Below are 19027 nucleotides of genomic sequence, written 5' to 3' on the forward strand. Positions count from 1 at the left end.
ACCCAGCAGGTGGGATGCCCGTCTAGAATGGCTGCCCTCGCACCTGCGAGAGCGACCGAATCGCTCCGACTCCGCTCCAAGGTGTGTAGAAGATCGTTATCAATTTGTCTCTCCTCCCCTTCCTCTTACGTAATTCAGCATGCAAGGGAGTGACTTGATTTTTTTTTTTTTCCCTCCGCACTCTCTGAGGGAGTTGGTTTTCACTTCCTGTGCTCGCCGAGCCTTTGTCTCGGCTGGACGCAGCTGGAGGCGCACCTGAGCTCGACGGCGCAGCGGGGCGGCGGGGACAGCCCGCTGCCAGCAGCGGCTTCCGCCGGGAGCGCCCAGGTGGGGGACCGGGAGCACACGCCCGGGGACGAGGTGCGGGGTCAGGGGACACACCGGCCACCTCGGGGCGAGCCGGAATCCGGAGCGCAGCCTCGGCCATGCTCCGGCTCCCTCTGGCGCTCGGGTTGGCACGCACTTGAACACCGTCCCCCTTAGCTTCATATGTCTTCTCCCTTCCTCTAGGAAAGGCTCGAAGTCTCAAAACAGCGAGAATCGGGGCGCCAGGATGGCCAGAAGGAGTCCGGGTCCGTGGTTTGTGCCCTGGGTCTGCTTGGCGCTGGTGCTGGACCTGGGCGAAGGGCAGAAGGAAAAACCCTTCGGTGAAATGTGCCTGGAGAACTTCACGGCAGGGCTGCCGGATTGGGTGCTGGACACAGACGCCTCCGTCCAGAATGGAGCCACCTTCTTGTCGTCCCCCATGGTGCATCGGAGCAGGGACTGCATGAGAGCCTGCTGTAGGGAGCCCACCTGTAACCTGGCTCTGGTGGAGCAGGGCCCGGGCTCGGAGGAAGACCACATCCAGGGCTGCTTTCTCCTCAATTGCCTCTATGAGAAAGCTTTCGTCTGCAGGTTTGCCAGGAAGATCGGCTTCCTCAACTTCTTGAAGAAGGAGGTGTACGATTCCTACCGGGCAATGCAGAATCACAGACCTAGTGGTAAGGTGCCCGTAATGGATCCCTGCAAACCCGGTCTGGAAGAGCATTAATGGTTACTTGGTGCCAGCTCCTCCGGCCATCATATGAGGAGCAATGCTTCCAAACACTCGGGGTAGAGTGATGTTAAAGATGATGGGTTTGTGCTTTCTTCTGCCACAAAGGTTTTCCCAACCCCCAATACCCATTTTTAGGATCTGTGCCTCAGTTTACCTGTTACTAAATGAATAGGGAATATCTCTTTAACGTGTTTGAAGCAGGTGGAGTGTGTCATTACCAAGGTCAGAGTTTTTACTGCTTGACAATGTAGAGAAAAAGGTATTATTTTTCTTCTCCATTCCCCTGGGCCTTTGAGGTTGAAAAGTGAAATCCTCTAAAAATCTGCACATCACCAGGTTTTAAAGGGCTGCATTAATCTCTTAATTGCTCAGGGGCTGGAGGCAGGATGCAATCCACTTACCTTTATTTAACAGCAGCCTGGATGGTGAGGTGTGTCAGTATTGCTCTGCTTGTTGGGGCTGGTCACTGCTGCTGGAGGAGGCTGGTTATAAAATTTCCCCTTTGGAGGTGGGTTTCTCCTCCTCAATCCCTGTTTCCCTGCTCTAAAAGATTGCACCTGGACACAGAGAGTCAGATGGAAAATGAACTGATCTGAAGCTGGCCATCTGCTATCTCCAAAGAATTGCAGTGTGCTCAGAAACATTAAAAACACAGCAGTTTGTCCTTTTGCCCTCTGCTTCTGTGTTTTGGTTGAAGCCTAAGAAGGCTGGCATGTCTCTAGCCTGGCTGAGTCTTTGGCAACCATAACAACCATAACCAGTTTATCATTTGTTGATCCCTGGGCAGGGCTGTTTGGGGATATCTCTATGGGTAATCCTCCTCACACCCCCTCCCAGCTCACCTATGGGAAGGAAAGGATCTGTGAAGATGGCAAGGGGAGCATCCAGGTGTGTGCAAGGGCTTGATGATGTGAGCTGAACAGATCTTTGATCTTCTGCTGGGATGTGCCAGCCTGAGGTCTTGTGGGTTCTGGAGGTAGGAAATGGCCCCAAACTCCACAATGACCACTTCTCTCTCCTGAGAAGCAGTGTGAGGGGTTTGTAGCAGAGCATGACTTCCCTGAAGCAGCCTGTTGGGTGCTGCTGGTTTGAACAGAAGCAGAATGGCAGAAATGGTCCTCCTGGTCCTCTGTCCCTAATTGTGGCTTCCTACTGGATTTTAGGGCCTTCTGGTAAAAGTGTCTCAATGTTTCATTAGTTCTCCTGCATCTCTGTTCCAGGCTCAAAATCCTTTTCACAGGAGCTGCACTTAGGGAGGAACTGGAGGCCGCATCACCAAGGCTGGAGGTGGCATGCTGGCAGCTGTCTAAACTCCTGTGCTTCGCTGTAGGAGGAAAAGGGAATGCATCATCTCCAGTACATCCTGATTTCATAAGATTAGATTAAAATACAGTGTACTGTTGAGTAATTCAGCCTCTTTACCTCTGTGGAGCAGTGCCTCATACAAGAATACTGCAAGCCCCTCATCCCTTGGCTGGTCCAGGGTCTGGCATTCCATGTGCGAATCTTCAGAAAATGTCCCAGGGTCACCGACCTCTGTGTGACCAGAAGTGACATGTTTGCTAAAATATGGCACCGAGGTGCAGCACCCCAGCCACCAACATGCAGTTGCTATCTTGCAATCCATCCCTAGTGCTCCTTTCACCCACCCTGGGATGGCTACGGTAGGGCAGGAAGACCCAGGAGGGCTTATCAGTGAGAAGTGAAGTGCACTCCAGAAATGCAGTTCGGGTTACTCTGCCTGGAGGCAGCTGTGCCTCTCCTCACTCACGTGGGGCTTGTGCCTGGGGCTGCTGTGGGTGTAGGCAGGGCTCGGTCCCTTCTGCAGCCATGTTTGACCTTTGGAGGCTGATGGGAACCAGGCAGGTCTCCAGCTGTAGTGACAGACGATTGGCAGCTCACCCCTGTGTGTTTGGATCAGGCTGTGATGTTTGTGTTGTGCTTTGATGGGAAATGCATTCTTCTCCTCTCTGAAATTTTTAGGCATTATCTTTGATACCAAAAGCTTCCTGAATCACCTTGAATGACATGGAGGGCTAGCAGGGGAAAGAGACCAAGGGAGTTATCTTACTGGAAAAATAGCTGAGTCCTCCTCCCCACAGCAGATGATGAGACACTTTAGAATGCAAATGTCCATTTTGATTCAGATACAAATCAAAAAAATCCAAACCAAAACCCCAAGCCCCTCCAGCCATGATTCTGGAATTGGGTCCATGCAGGACCTGTCTGGACAGGAAGGTGGATGCCTGGCAGTCACTGGGGGGGAAGAGGGGAAGGGCACAATGGGGCAGGTGCAGGAGGCCAGATGAAGGAGCCTCTGGGCACTGAGTGTGTTCACCTGGCAGCATAAGAAAGCTGTACAGCATTTTTAATTTGGGTCCTTTTAGGGATGCCTGAAGAGGCCCAGGTGAAACAAGTGTTGAAGGAAGCTGTTTTCGGCATGTCAGGTCTTCCTCCCAAAATCTTGGCCCAGGTTTTGGACTGGAGACAAAACTGTGTAGTTTTCCTGCTGTTGTGCTGTATTACTGCTAAAAGGTGAAGTTTTGTGATGACTCTGGATCCCAAGTTACTGTCAGCCCCCTGATTCTGGCTCTAAGGGTTTGCAGGAAGCTTATCTGCTGCTTTATCATGCATTCCTTTCCTGTATGTGCTGCTCTCAGGTGTCCGGAGCCTTTTCCTGTATCACCCTTCCAGCACCCTCTGCAATGATAAGAATTAAATGCATGTTTTTTCTAGTGAATAATGAAATATCCAGTTAGTGATCTCAGTGGGTGACATTAAACAAAAAGTCACATGTTATAAGAATCACACTACTCCTGCTACTGCAGGGAGCAGGCCTGTTGAATTAAGAGGTTTATATATGTTTAGGAGGAGACTACGTAACACTTAAAAGAGAGCACACAGCTCAGGGCTTAATCTTTGAGTGTTTCTGGAGCCTGATGGAAGTAGCTGAAAGCTGAGAGAGCATATTCTTGCAGAGCTCTTGCTCTTGTTCAGGCATCCACAAGCGAGACTGTTGGCAACTGAACTCAGGGACATGGGTACCCGCTCTAACCCCCTGTGGCCCCTCTTACAGTGTTACGACTTCAGAAAAAGTGGGTACAGGCAACAATGAATACAGCTGAAATCTGGGTTCTGGACATCTAAATATATTTTCAGTATTTTGCAGAACAAGAGCTTCTGAGTTCTTTGTAAGCTGGTGATGGCAGCTTGGCACTGTCTTTTGCCTGTTTCAGCTAACATGCAGCCTGAAGTCTCTGATGTTATTGTTAAAAGGCATGATCTTATATGATTCCTCAGCCTGAACTTTGGTGCGAGTTTTCTGCCTGGCTCATCCGGGAGGGGCAGGCTCACCATGCACTTTATTGGTTATAATGGAGCCCAGTGTTTAAGTAACTAGCCCAGCTTATTCTGGTCTAGGCAAACCAGTTTTGGGTGTGAAACTGGAAAATAACCTCCCTGAACCTTTGTCCATTTCTTGAACCAAACCTTTTGTGGTTGTTGTGAAATGCTCAGTGACACTCTCCTCCTGCTGTTGAATCCAGGGCTTGTGAGTGGGAGATCGGAAATGCTTGGGAACCACAGGGTCCTGATCAGATATGTCTGCTTCTGCCTCACCATGGAGAGGGATTTGCAGACTAAAACTTTGGTAATGCATTCCAAAAAGAGAGCTCCCCAAGAGTGAAGCTCCTGCCTCCTCAAATGTTTGGTCCCATGCTGGTCTCCATTCTGTGGGTGACTAAAGTGAGCAGCATTGGTATCACAGCTGGGGCTGGGACAGGTCCCCCTTTGGCTGAGCCCTGAACTAGCTACTCATCCCTAAGTTCCCAGGAGATGGGAAGTTGCACAGTCAGTACCCACAGCACAGATTCAGAGTCTAATGTGTACTGGAAGGGTTCTGGAAGACCAGCTGGTCCAGCTCCCTGCTCAGAGTGGGTGATGGGGGGCTTCCCCTCTGCTTGCTGTGAAATCAGTGTTTGTCATGCAGCATTTACTGAAGTGGCTACATCATATCCTGTTCCCAGCTCCAGCCTCCTCAAGAGACTGGAGGTACAAACCAATCTTTACTAAAATGGCAAAAACACCTGTGGGAGAGTCTTTCCCTCTGCCTGCTAAAGCAAATAATGTTTCCCACACTCTGAGGAAGGATGGAGGGAAGCAAGTGGCAGCATCTTATGTTATTCTGAAAATATAATCCAGTCATACTGTGTTGTTTTAGAGAGGTTAAGCTGACCTACTGTGTTGCACCACTTAGAAAACACCACAAAAACCCTTAGAAACTAACGCTGAGAGCTGCTTGGCTGTGCATGAGTTGTTAGAAAACTGCTTTATCATGACTGTATGTGCTGCCCAGCCAGGACAAAGCCCTAAAGAGCCTGTTTTTCTCTTTCTCCAGGCACTGCATTGTGTTGCCTTGTTCCTTTCTCTCAGGCAAATTTTCTACCTTAGGCAAATTAGTACTGTGGCAGCATCCTTCATTACCTCTGCCCATGGAAATGGAGAGTTTTCTATGGATGGATGTGGATGGATGAGGAAGCTGTTCACTTTTGAATGACTTCCCTGGAAGCGATGCAGGAGCAGGACTTTGGCTTTTGTGGGAAGAGCCACACTGCTGCCCACCTGCTTTTGTAGCAGACAGGTTCCACTGGCTTTTAAAGCTTGAAATCTCCAAGGTCCTCTGTCTTATGGATGCTGGAATTTGGGTGGCCTCATTTTTGCTCCTGTCTCTGTTCCTGGCCTGGTCAGTGGCTTTGAGCAGTGGCTTTTGTCGCTGGTGAAGTCTTTCCCTTCCTGGTGCCTCAGTGTCCCCAGTGCAAGCCACACTTGTCTGGTTTGCAGGTTGCTTCTGCAAAGGCAGTCAGCAGTGAGCTGTAAGGGCCCCTCAGTCACCATGAGAAAGCTTTCCAGCTCTTTCTAGTGACAACCTCAAATCATTCTGAAGTATTTTTAAGCATTGCTTTGTAGTCAAAAGGCTCAGCTTTTTGAGTTCTGAGTACACTCAGCTACTCAGGGTGTATCTGCATGAGCTCTGGAATAGAGGAAATCTGGTTTTCTATAAATCTCAAGGGCAAAAGCTAATATCTGAGTTCCATAAAAGAAAAACCTCCAAAATGTGAGCTTTGCAAGTACATTCTGGCATGGGATTTCAATGGTGCCTGCAGGTTTGCATAGCAAGGTCCCTAGTGGGGCCTCCCCCCACTTGAGTGCTTATTTTTGAAGCCCTTGTAGGAATTTATTATCTTTTAAATTCCTGTTCCCCCATCAATTTTGGCTCAAGTTAACTCATTAGAGGTGAAGCCAGACAAGCCACTGACTGCATGAGCTTTTAAACAAGAAGAAATTTTTTAAAAAGCGAAAATCAGGGTCTCAGGCATGAATACAGTGTGAGTAAATGAAACTTTTTTAAGCAATTTGGATTTCCTCTATCAAGTTTTCCTCTAGAATCATAAAGAAAAGATACATACCCTACCCCTGTGCTATATAAATGGGAGTGGAAATTGTTGCTTATGATGTGACTCCAGAAGTATGTTTCACAGTAAAGAGCACGCCACAGACAGCATCATAAAGGTTTAACCTCCCTGTTAATTACAGAGTTTACAGAGCAGAAACTTTCCATGGTCAAAAGAGCATTATAGCAAAGGTAACTTTCATTTTTCCTACAGGCTCTCAGAGCACAACAGAGTGGAGTCTCCATTGTACGAGCAGTTTGCTGATACTCACCCCGGCTTGGTCAGCACTTGGTTCTGAAACTCAGGTGGAAAACAGCCACGGTGCCAGGGAAGGCCTCATACAGTCAGGGTGGCAGAAATACTCAAAGTCACTGAATTTTCAGGCATCCTAAGGAGAAAAGGGATAGACTTGAAAAACAAGTCCTTAATTTCTAGTGAACATTACTCCTTGGCAGTCACCACAAATAAGGAAATACTCTTGACTCTTCTTCTGGATGTGAGCAGAGTCAGTAAATTTGGCTAATCAGAGACGGGAACTGGAGAAGTTGCTGACCATTGAATAGAACTGAGCTTTTACTTATCATGCAACCTACAACCCAAAGTAACTGGGTGTTTGGCCCATAATTTTTTGTTTAAAATGTACATGCTTAAAAATGTCAAGGAAAAACATGATTTGGAGTCACGAGTTAGAGGATCAGCCTCTGTGTTGTTGAAAAACTGGTCTTTTCCTTGTGCAATTGCACCCACCTACTGGGCTCACCCCAGCAGGACAGTGGCAGGGAGTAGGCTGCCTTTCTTCCTGCCAGGCTCCTGATGTTTGCCTAGCAGGAATGGCAGGAATGTGTCCCCTTTCCAGAGCTTGCAGTGGTGTGTACCAGGTGACAAAAGAACTAAGTGGCCTGTTTTGATGTCAGGTTTGTTTGTATGTATGCCTTATATTAAATGTCCCTTCAGTAGACTGCAGGAGTCAGCAGCTGGGATCTGAATCCAGATACACAGGACTCAAAGAGGAAATTAGGATCAAGTCCGCAACAGTGAAAATAATCAGCTAATGGAGTAATTTTCTAAGGGGTTTGGACACTAATCCTCTCCTTCAGTCACAGTCGATATAACCGTGTAATGGCAGAGTGATTTCTATCTAGCTTATAAATGATGGTTGGTGCCTTTACAAAAGACTCAGGATGAGCTGGAACACTGAGTCCTGGACTTGGTACAGGTGCTACCAGGTGGAGTTTTACAGGCTCAGCTATGCACAAAGCCTGTGATCAGAGACATTCAGGCCAAAAGGAGTTATGAGTCAGGCAGGCTCAGTGGTGTCATTGTATAGGCTGTTCTTGCTGGCACGGGCAGGGATCAGTTTTCATCTCTTGGACTTGGAGTCCGGAAAAACATTTAGTAGATTGTGGAAATTGCTGGTAAGCTAATCTGTGGAACAGTACAAAAATAACAATCTCATGAATGCTGTTTTTGTGCTGTTTTAAAGGCATGTATGTCAGAGAGTGGGGTGGAAGGTGGGCTGGAAGGGAGATATTTCCCATCTGAGTCCCACACTGTGTAGCTCTGGCTAAATACATTAACACAGTGCTTAGAGATAGTGATAGGAATGATGAGAGTCTGTTCCACATTCTTCAACACCCACATGAGGCCATCTCCCTAAGCGAAGGGTGGACGTTGCTCTGTGCTGTGCTGAGGATGTGGTCCCACTCTCAGAAGCACAATGGCTGTAGCCACAGGACCACCCTCTTGTGGTTGTTCCTGTGGACAGAAGTGCCCAGGGAGCCAACTGGCTCAAAGAGACTGCCAGTAGTGGATGGTGGACTTACTAAATTAGTGAGGGCAGTAATAATGGTACTGATTGCCTGTTGCTTGCTCAGACTGCAAGGAGCACAGCTGTATGAAAGTATTTTCCTTTCAGCAGTTGAAGCCTGGATTGATTTAGCCTGGAAGAATCCCCTTCCCTTGTCTTCCTGTAATGAAAACAAGGACTGGACCCTTCAACCTCTTACCCAAGCCTTGTTCTACATTTCTTCTGCAGATGACCACCCTCCAATAGCCCGTGCTGTCAAGGACATGAAGGTACAGCCGGGGGAGCCAGTGATGCTGAGAGGCACAGAGAGCACGGATGACCATGGGATAGTCAGCTACGAATGGAAACAAATCCTTGGCCACCCCTCTGCGGAGATGAAGGTAGGGAGCTGCAGGGAATAAGCAGCTTGCTGAGTGACACCTGTGGTCTGCACTAGGTTGGTCAGTCAGAGCCTTGACTTAAAGAAGAACTTGTCTTTCCCTCTTCAAGCCAGTCCACCCAGGAGCCTGTTCCCAAAAATTGTGGAGCACTCCTTGTGGTTGCCCTTCCTGTCTCACACACTACTTTAGAAGTGTCATTTTTGGCCTCATAAGGTCTCAGGCTCCCTGCATAGGATGTGTCACAAGTCTTCCTGAGCAACACCTGATCTGCCTGGGTGGGAGCAGCTGAGAGGGCAGGGCTTCCATACAAGAGCTGCCTCTGGTCCCATGATCCTGTAGTTCAGTGAAGGGCCTTCTCATGGTTTTACTCTGTCCACTTCTGAACAATCCAGTGTCAGGCCCTGCTTCTGTTCTCCTGGGGCTTTTCCTGGACTTTGCCTCTCTTTAAAGCATTAAGTTCTTCCTCCTATTTTATCTGAGCTGGAGCAGAACTCATGACTCCTCTCTGGATCCAAGATTTCTGGGGTGTGAACATTTCCTATTTGCTAGATGTTAGAAGTGAAATTGTGGCTTTAGAAGGGCAAATTATTTCTTTTTAACTTCTGCAAAATGCTTTGGAAAGCCATGGAGTTGAGATGGAGTTCTTGCAGCACCTTTTGGAAGAATTAGCAAATGAGTACATCAGGCCCACACCTGACTTTGAACATCAGCAGTGATAAACTCTAGAGTGCCAAGGGATCTGGATCATTCAGCAAGTGCTGCTTTCCTTTTCTCTTTGGCCTAGCTCAACCAAAGCAACTTCTGTGGAGGAGGGAGCTCCCCTAATATTATGATGTATTGACTACATAAAAATTATATATAGCAAGGCTGTATTCTTTTGAAACCTAATCAAAACCAGAGATATATAGAAGAAAAACTTGTGTCAATAATATTGTAGCTTTCTCTTCTGATAATAAAATTGAATACAGCTACCTTATTCCCTATGTACTAAGTAAATAATCCATTAGTTTTAAAAAGTAAAGTAAAAACTACAGGTATTTCTGGCCTCTCCAAAGAGTTTTATTTTCCCTTGTGCTTTCACAATACCCCAAAACATGAAATATCTAATTGTGCTTGTGGTACTTGTTCTCTCTCTATTCCAGCTGGGTACCAGTCCATGGGTTTGGGGGGACTATCTAGCACTGAAACATTTTTCATGCCAGACATCTGCTTGAAGGTTTCCATCCAAGTTCCTTTCCCCCTAGTGCAGGAACATGGACCTTGCATAGCTTCAGTCACTCCTTCCTTGGAAGTACTTTTCTCCTACATAAGCCTTTCTTTTGCATTCTCAGAAGCATGAAGAAGATAAGGTAGAAATCTCCAACCTCCAAGTGGGGACTTACGTCTTCCAGCTCACTGTTACGGACACTGCACAGCAGCAAGACTTCACCAACATCACCATCATGGTGTTGAGCTCTGAGCAGACAGAAGGTGAGCCTGAGCCCACACATATCTACCTGGAGTTCTCAAGCCTGGGTACTGCTCTAGCATTTTTGGTGCTCTTCTCAGAGCAGAGGGGTAGATGGAGGAAGAGAACAACCAAGAGCCTGGACTTGCATGTCAGCTTTTCCCAGTAACAGCCTGCACCAGTAGAGTAAGGTCTCTGCATTCATAGTAACCTATTTTGGGGTTTTCACATACCCTTGCAGGAGATGGTGCTTGCAATAACCCCATCTGCTCTGCCTGTCATTGCTCTCTGCTGTGTCACACCAGAGTGGATGAAGCTTGGGGTGCAGCTGAGGTTGCAAAACAGGAGAATGTGAAAGGTCTTGTTGACTGTATGATTTTGCAGTGAAGGCCCTTAGGTTGGAGGGTAGATGGAGCAGTCTGCAAGACATTCAGTGTATCCCTGGATTTATTTCTTTTTCTTTAATGATTTTGTTTAATGATGAAAATGTTCAGCACTGCTAGTATATTAGGAGTAAGGAGTTCTTGGACAAATGGTTGACTAGTAGCTGGGCAGGGAATGTCTTCTCCTACCTCAGGTACCATAAAAATATAAGAGCAGCCATGTCAAGTGATGCTAAAGGTCTGACCAAACTCCAGTACACTGCATTCAACAGTGTGCAGAGGTTGGTACTTTGGAAAGAGTGCAAGAACATGACATGCTATTAGTAAATCTCTGCTATGCTTGACTAATCCCCAAGGATTTTGCAGCTGAGAGATTTTTTTAAGCAGAAGATGGTGTCTTTTTGTTTAATAACCAGGTATGAATCCCATTTTGACCTCATGTAATCTTTGAAAAGCAGCAACCTCCCGAAGCAAGGAGTTTCACAGCTTAACTATGTGCTGTGTGGAGATGCAGCTCCTTTTGTTTTATGGATGTGGCACCTTCTATTTTGGTTTTGTGACCCTTTCTTTCACATAAAAAAATTAATTCCATGATTCCCTACTCTCCTTCTCCATGGTCAAGATTTTGTAAACCTTTCAGATATGTCCTTTGGAAGATTTTGTTTGCCTTCACATATGCAAAACAGAAAGTCTTACAAAGGACTTACCTAACCCAGACCCTTTTCTGTTAACTTTCTTGATAGAGCATTGTTTGACTCCAAAGAAGGTGGGTTGGTGTCGGGGGTCTTTTCCACGCTGGTTTTACAACCCCAGCCTTCAGCAGTGTGAGGAGTTCATTTTTGGTGGCTGCAAGCCCAACAAGAATAACTACTTACGGAAAGAGGAGTGTGAACTTGCCTGCAAGAATGTCAGAGGTGAGTCCTTCAAAAACCCATTCCCCTCTTTCTCACAGGATTGTGATGCCCCTGGGGACAAGTACTGCGGCCTCTCGGCTGACACCTAGTTAGAGCCCAGTGAGCTGGGGACACTGGGCTAATTATGGATGGGCAGTCATTGTCTTAAGCTGCCAGTGTATCTGACCCAGCTCCTAAAGCACTGAACAGTGTCCCTGGTATTCCTCTGGCTGCAGAAGCCCTCAACAAATCTTTGTTGCGTCTGAAATCTTGCGTCTGAAACCTAAATTCAGAGAGCAGCATTGTGCAGTTGGGGGACAGAAGTGTTTCACTCCCAGAATGAAATTATTCTCCCTCCTTGCCACCCTCAAGCCACTGAGAACAATTTAGTACTGCTCAGATAAATGGGCTGAGCGTCTGCCAGGCCCATTGCAGTGCACAGCTTAAGAAGGAGGTTAAAGCCTTGGAAAAGAAAGACAATTGGGAAATGATCTAGCTTGTGGTGGGAAGTTCCCCTGTGCTCCTTCAGGCCTGCCTCGTGTGGGTACAACTCATCTACATCTCTGAGTGGTGGACATCCATATTTCACCTCTGTAATCCAGGGCTTCCTTTCAGAAAATATGCTCTTCTCCTGTGATACATGAAGGCAATATAAAACTGATCTTAAGCTGGCAAAATGCTGTGGTGGTAAATTTATTTTATTTTGTTTTTCCCCTTGTTTCTTCAGGTTCTGTTGGTGGGCGACAACAGCCAGGTGAGTCTCCTTTGGGACAGTGTAATCCTACTGCTGGCTTGGGCTGAGTATCTCATGTCCATTCCTGTGGCTTTTGATTAGGACTCAGTGTGGAAAGTGAGGCACTGGAGACTAATTTCTTTACTAAGCCTTTCACTTTCATGTCATAGGATAATTTAGGTTGGGGATTACCTTTAGAGGTCATCTGATCCAATCCACTAATGAAAGCAGGTCCAGCTTTGAGTCATACTATGCTGCTCAGCACTGTATCCAGTTCAGTTTTGGGTATCTCTGAAAAAGGAGATTTTACACTTTGGTCAAACTGTTCCAGTGTTTGATGACCCTCATTATAATTTTTCTCCTTATACTGAATTGCCTTCCCTTGTTGCAACTCCTGTCTGTTGCTTCTCATCATACTGTGCTCCGAAATGAATGTCTTTTCTATAATCTCTGTCTTCTCCTCATACTAGGTCTTGTGCTCCAGGCTCTTGCTGAGATTTTCCCTAGTATGCCAATGCTTTTTGTCACTGGAAAACTGAGAACTGAGCACAGTACTCAGCCCTTGGGACCACCTCTAGAGCAAAGAGGTTTGAAGCTCTTGCAGCCCAGTGGGCAGGCTTCAGTTTGGCTTTCCTAATTTATTCCCCCATGCTTGGGCAATGTCTCCATGTTCTTCCTGAGTAGCTCATTCTTGCTTCCACCTGCTATGTACTTCTTTCTGAGAGGAAACGTGACTGTTTCCATAGCAATGTTTCCTTTATAAACAGGAATTTTTATTTTTATTTTTTTTTTTTTGAGTCTAGGGTGGCACTGAGGAGAGACCTTTACCAATCTGCCTTGTTTCTTGTTTGCCAGCCCTATCAGCAGCTTTTAAGTCCTTCGTAAATCATCTTGCAGGGAGAAACAATGCATTTTAATGAGCTATCTGAACTGTTTCTGATGCAGTATGCAATGGGAACTGTCAGGCCCCCTTCTTCAGATGCAAGGATGGTTGCTGCATTGATGCCTATCTGGAATGTGATGAGACTCCCGACTGTGCTGATGAATCGGATGAGATGTACTGTGAACAATGTAAGTACTTTAAATTCTGGCTCAGACAACTTTACCATCTGCCCAGCAATGGGTCTGATGGAAGTTATACATGCTGAGTCAATACTTTTTGTTGTCTTCTGTTCTTATCTCCTGACCCTGCATTATCTCTTTCCACAGCATTAGGTTTGCAGGTTCTGCCATTTCCTGTATCTTTGCTGACTGCAAGAGATTGCCTTCCTTCTGTGATCTTTGCTGCCTCTTAAATACGCTTTGACTCTCTTCTCTGCACCTATCTGTAAGACTTCAGGCCTGTCTTTCTGTCCCCTTTCAATATTTTTCTCACAGAATCACCTCACCTGCTCTCTTAAGAGTTGGGAAATGGGGAAGGAAACCACTATTTCTTCAAGTCTTTCCAGTGGCACAGTCCCCTTAATATGGTCTTATGCTGATGTAAATGCACAGTGGTGAGATGCTCAAATCCACCCTATTTCCTACCTTCTTCCTTCCCTCCTCACCTTTTCTGAATTCCTATAATCTCTTTCCTATGTGTGGGTGTTTTGTTGCCTTTTAAGATTTGCAAGCCTATGATTCATCTCTCTTGCCCTCTCTTATATTCTGCATTAGTGCTCTTTTATATTTCTTAAAACCTGGACTAACTTTTTCCATACTTCTTGATGTAAAACAAAAATAAGAAAGCACTGTTTGTTTTCCTTAGTTTTGCCTCTGTATCTATGGATTGGAAATTGGGAAGAGTTTCTTATTACTACTTTTTTATTTTTCCCATGTTCCTGTCATAGCTTTGAGATATGTAAGAACATCAAATGATATCTCCCTTCCTCTGGCTTGTGATAGTAAAGGAATGTGCAGGCATTTCTTTCCAACTGGTCAGATAAGATTTAACATGAAATGTTTCCCTTGCAGATGCTCGTGAGTTCAATAGACTGCAGAAGATCAATGTCACACATAAGCAGGGTATGTAGCATCCAGAGCACCTTGGCTGACCTCTGCCAGCTTTTGGTTTTTCTGTCAGTTTGTTGTTCCATGGTAAAACTGCTTCCCTCTATAAATCTGAAACCAGGTGTAGCATCTGGATAGTCCCCGTATGGAAAATGGCCTGTTCTCTTACCTTGAGGACAGCTGTTGACAGCAGGCTTTCACTCTCCTGCCTAAACTTTTTCCATCCAGGTAGGTCTCATGAATGTTGCTTGCTGGGCACAGTAACTGCCCTGTACAAAACCCTGCAACATGTTTTTTTTTGGAAATAGTGTAAACCAAAGCAGTGTGGGGGACACAGCAATGTCTCTGCTCAATCTTATATCTTTGCCTTGTTTGTTAAACTGTAGACAGTGGACCTATCTCTGGGCTAAAAGAGTATATTCCAAGTCACTTAAATGCAGCTCAGTTATAGAGAAGACTTGAGCTTATCTGTGGTTTCTGTGTGTCCAGGCTCCTCATGTTCCCTTCTGCCTCCCAGGAAGGACATGTCATTTCCACAGGGGAGTAAATCTAAAGTTTACCATGACTGCAGACCCTGATGTTCCTTTTTCTGCTTGCTAGTTGGATTTATGGCAGACACCAGCTCACCTTGGCATTGCCAGTTTGACCAGCTGGCAACTGAGCAGTGCGGACCTGAGGGCCACTATTTTGGCGAGGGATTTCCTCTGCCATGGTGCTTGTGCTCTTTTGTTGCGAGCAGAAAATTTTGCTGCTCTGGGAAGCCACTGCTTGGGCTAAAGCACCTCTGCCTTGCTTTGCCAGGCCACTGTGTGGACTTGCCTGATACTGGACGGTGCACTGAGAGCATCTCCCGCTGGTACTATAACCCGTTCTTGGAGAAATGTGACCCCTTCACCTACGGTGGCTGTGGTGGCAACAGCAACAACTTTGAACAAGAGGAAGAGTGTATGAAATCATGCTCAGGCATCACAAGTAAGCATACATAGTGAGGGCTGGAGTTTTACTGCTCAAACTGGGAAAACCACTTCAGATTAAGTTCTGTGGTTCCAAAGAGGCAGTGCCTTGGGAGCTTTCAGTCAGTGCTGCTCTGCTGTCAAACCCTGGCATGACCCACAGTATGGCATATGGGGGATGGTGGATCTACAGCATCTTTCTGCAATGCAGCCTATCATTTCACAGAGCTGGAAAGCATTTTGGGTGCTGATGCTGAAAAAGAGACAAAGTAGGATGACAAAACTAACCAGAGATATATCTGCTTTGAAGAGAATCTAACCTCCTAGCTTGGCACCAGGTCTCCGCAAGTGACAGGGGAGAAATTGAGAAAATCCTCAATGATACATACTAACCTGAAGTTTTAAACAAAAAGGGAAAAAGTTACACTGTACACTTGGTACATATTGCTTTGGAGGCCAACAGGAAGAATTCTGCCAAACTGCATCTGTTAAGAGGCAAACTACCTCCCTCTGCTGTACTGAGCCTCACAGCCAGCCCTGAGAGCTCAGTGCCATGGCTGTTGAGAAGGGCTGCTTCAGTCACTTCAGAGCACTGGAAATACTGGAAAGCTCCTCAGAAACCTGTCTTATCCTTTGTTCCCAGCCTTCTTTGTAAAACGTTTTTTCTCCCCTCTGTGTTCCCGATTCAGAAGCAGATGTCATTGGCCGAAGATGGGAATCATTTGAGTCACAAACTGCTATGTTAAGTGAGTAACAATTTTCCCAACCAGTCTTTCTTGTTGCTTTTCCTTGTCCTGAAAAATATGTTGTCTTTCCTTGCAAAGAGTATCCTTCTCTCCCACACCCTTTGAAGCTGAGAGAGCCTCAGTGTGGGATTTGTGGGATACTGGCAGTGGCAAGAAAGAGGTGCTTCTGTGCACTGTGCAACTGTAGTCCATTCTTTCCTGTGTCTGTGACTCAGCAGCTCATACAGAGACTCCTTTTTTCTTTCCATCAACTTGCATGAATGTTCCACTGTTCAACATAAAAAATTGGGAAGTAAAACTCTTCCTAAGGGCCAATTTCACATAAGGACTACTAATTTCTACAAGAAGGAAAGCTCAAGTGGATGTGCAAATAATATCAAGTGCTAGACCGTGGGGAAATGTGATGACCCTATAAAACCTCTCTACAGCACTAAAAAAGCACAACTATTGAAATACCATTTCTTTAAAAAATGTCACATGAAGGTTTTTGTTCTTAAATCTTAGAGATTAATTTAATCTTTAAATTCACACCCTCTCTCAAATGTATCATGTTTGACTGTCTCCACTGATGATGCAGGGGTTTGGTTGGCTGGAGAACAAGTGCTCACATCACTGCCAAGAGTACTTTCCCACAAACTCAGCCTATCCTCCTTAACTTGCTCCCTCAGTGTTGTCCCAGCCAGGAGGTGCCTTCTGTGACCACCCTTTGGTGGCCTCCCTGTTGAGGTATGACACAAGGCTGCTGTTGCAGAAGGATTTGATATTCCTAGGGTTGTCAAATGGCCAAGCCTGCCAAAGTCAGGAACAGCCTTTAGAGGGCGTGGTGCATCTGGGAAATGATGGGAAGTATCATTTAGGAGAGACAGGCTGACTGTGCCATGCAGTTACCATCTTTCTCCTTGCTGCTTGTGCAGTGACCACCCTGCTGACGTGCCAGCTGTTGCCTCTTCCCTTTGCCAGCACAATTTCTGCAGCAGCTTTTGCACTTGCTTCGTCCTGGCCACTCCTGCTGCGTCAGCGTTTGTGGAGCATCCCTTCTAACATGGTCACATATTCCTGCAGGTGCCTTTGAGGTAGTGATTGCTGTGCTCCTCGGGATCTGCATCATGGTGGTCCTGGTGTTCATTGGCTACTTCTTCCTGAAGAAAAGGAAGAAGAACAGCCACCGCCGTCAGCCTCCCACTGCAACCAACTCAACCCTCTCCACCACAGAGGACACTGAGCGTCTGTTCTACAGCAGTGCCACCAAACCAGTCTGACCTACAGCCTCTCTCTCCAGCTCAGCACTGGGGCACTCCCCAAAGCTTCTGGAGTTCTGTTTTTAGACACAGGTCTGTGCCTGAAGGACTCGTTCTCTGTGAAGACATTTGGAGCATCAGGCCAAGATTCAACTGTGATTTGGCAGTACTAGTATTTGTGATTGTCTAGGCTAAATGGCTGCTTTGGAAAGTGAGGAACTGGGAGCATTCTGTTGCTCTCTGACATCCATCCGTTCCTAACCTCAAACGATCCAGTGAAACTCTGAATTGCATCTTTCTTCCTGCTCCAACCTGGAGCACAACTTTGCTCAGCTTCCTGAAGGAGCCTGGGACTGAATCTGTGTAGCATTCATGTTGGTGAATGGTGCAAGCTCACCAGAGCCAGCAATTTGTTTTCAGTGTCACTTTCTGCCACTTAACCTTGTATTTTCCTCCCCTTCTCCCAGTCCTCTGCAAGGTGCCCTGCCTTGCAGCAGTTTACCTGGTTGTGGTGCATCTCTTGAGGTCTGTGGGATTCATATAATCATTCAGACCTGATCCAAGGGCTCTGTGACACTCTCCAGCAGTTCCTGTTTTCATCATGGACAGAAACAGAAATAGCTGCTTAAGTCACTAGGTTTTTTTTTTTTTAACAGAAAAGACTTGCTGGCTGGCTGCTGTGTTTCAGTCTCCTGTGTACAGTATGTGTTCACAATTTTTCTCTCTGTGAGTTGACCTGGTTGCTTTCCCAGTGTTCAGTCTGAACCCAAATACATTGAGAAAATATCTATTTATTCTCACATGAAGTAAGTGTCCATACTTTTTCTGCTGATTGTGCAGGAAAGATGCAGCTTTGATTTTACTGCACGTTCCTCTGAGCACACAGCCTGACCTGAGTCCCTGGCATCTCCCAGAGCACAGGAGTGGTCTGGATACCACCAGGTAATGTCCACAGGCTTCCTTGCTCCTCCTGGCTCATCCCTTCTGGTGCAAGATCATCCCAGCCCAGCTCTGGGAGGTCCAAAGCTCATCTCTGGCCCCAAGGCAGCATGTGAAATCCCCACTTCGGCAATGTCCTGCTCCCAGTCCTGGTTCTGTATGTTGCCCTGTTGTCCCTGTGCAATGAGACGCTTCAAGCTCTGTCCTGCAGCATCTGCTGGACCAGGCTTGTACCTCAGTGAGCTGAGAATTTCTGTTCAGGCAGAAGGTGTTTGTGAAGGGCCTGGTGTGCTGCCAGCTGTGGAGCTGGTAGCAATCCCTAAACTTCAAGTGCCTGCTGCTCTTGGAAAACTGCTGTGAAGAGAGAGGAAACCAGGGTGTGTGTGTGGGTGTGTGTGTCTAAGAAGCATAAATTCATGTACAGACTTCACTTTAAGTGCTTGTACTCTTTCAGGGCAGAGTAGTTCTGGAACACTCTGGTGAAGCTATTCCCAGCTCAGGACATGTCACAGGTCCTCTTGAGTGCAGTGGCAGGAGAGCTGCCTCCTTGGGCTAATGCCTGGGCTGAAAGGAAAGAAACTGCTTCCCAGGGTCTGCTGGCAATCTGTCTGCATGCCTCTCCCCATCACAGGCATCTGCCTCAGCGTTCCTGGGTCAGATTCCTCCTTTTCGTGATCTGTCTCATATCATTTCTTCCATCTCTTTGTTTTTCCTACAGCCTATCATGGCCTATGCAATAAACCTAATGTCTTTATTTTTTTTTTTTTTGTGTGCTCACTCTGATAATAAAAAGGAGATGTTTGTCTTATCTGGCTTGGGAGTGGTGTCTGAGGGGCAATGACCCGCAGAGGGAGCAGGTACCGTTCCCATGCCTGCTATCTCACACCCTTTCATCTGCCCCAACTGCGGTATCTCAGCTGTGGTATCTCGGGAGAGCTGCTCAGCAGCGGTCCCATGGCTGGGGAGGGCTGGAAGCAGAGGATACAACATATGTGGATACTTGAAGAGGAAACTAATGCATGAGGTGTTC

At 46.6% G+C, this 19027-nt stretch overlaps 1 protein-coding gene across 1 annotated transcript; it reads left to right on the forward strand.

Moving 5' to 3' along the window:
- Nucleotides 1-500: 500 nt before the first annotated feature.
- On the forward strand, nt 501-18805 carry SPINT1 (serine peptidase inhibitor, Kunitz type 1). Its single transcript, XM_066321214.1, has 10 exons — nt 501-983; nt 8525-8676; nt 10008-10146; nt 11250-11420; nt 12127-12153; nt 13078-13203; nt 14086-14136; nt 14923-15093; nt 15764-15820; nt 16883-18805. The coding sequence occupies exons 1-10, from the start codon at nt 554-556 to the stop codon at nt 17077-17079; spliced, it is 1521 nt and encodes a 506-aa protein (XP_066177311.1). The 5' UTR covers nt 501-553; the 3' UTR covers nt 17080-18805.
- The last annotated feature ends 222 nt before the right edge of the window (nt 18806-19027 follow it).

This window comes from Sylvia atricapilla, chromosome 6, assembly GCF_009819655.1.
Source record: "Sylvia atricapilla isolate bSylAtr1 chromosome 6, bSylAtr1.pri, whole genome shotgun sequence".
Classification (NCBI taxonomy): domain Eukaryota; kingdom Metazoa; phylum Chordata; class Aves; order Passeriformes; family Sylviidae; genus Sylvia; species Sylvia atricapilla.

What these genes read in the sequence shown, in the direction of transcription:
- SPINT1 (XM_066321214.1), top strand. Translation starts at nt 554, where the DNA reads ATGGCCAGAAGGAGTCCGGGTCCGTGGTTTGTGCCCTGGGTCTGCTTG. An exon ending in TGAGATGTACTGTGAACAAT is followed by an intron (nt 13,204 to 14,085) that starts GTAAGTACTTTA and finishes TTTCCCTTGCAG; the next exon opens with ATGCTCGTGAGTTCAATAGA. An exon ending in CAATGTCACACATAAGCAGG is followed by an intron (nt 14,137 to 14,922) that starts GTATGTAGCATC and finishes TTGCTTTGCCAG; the next exon opens with GCCACTGTGTGGACTTGCCT.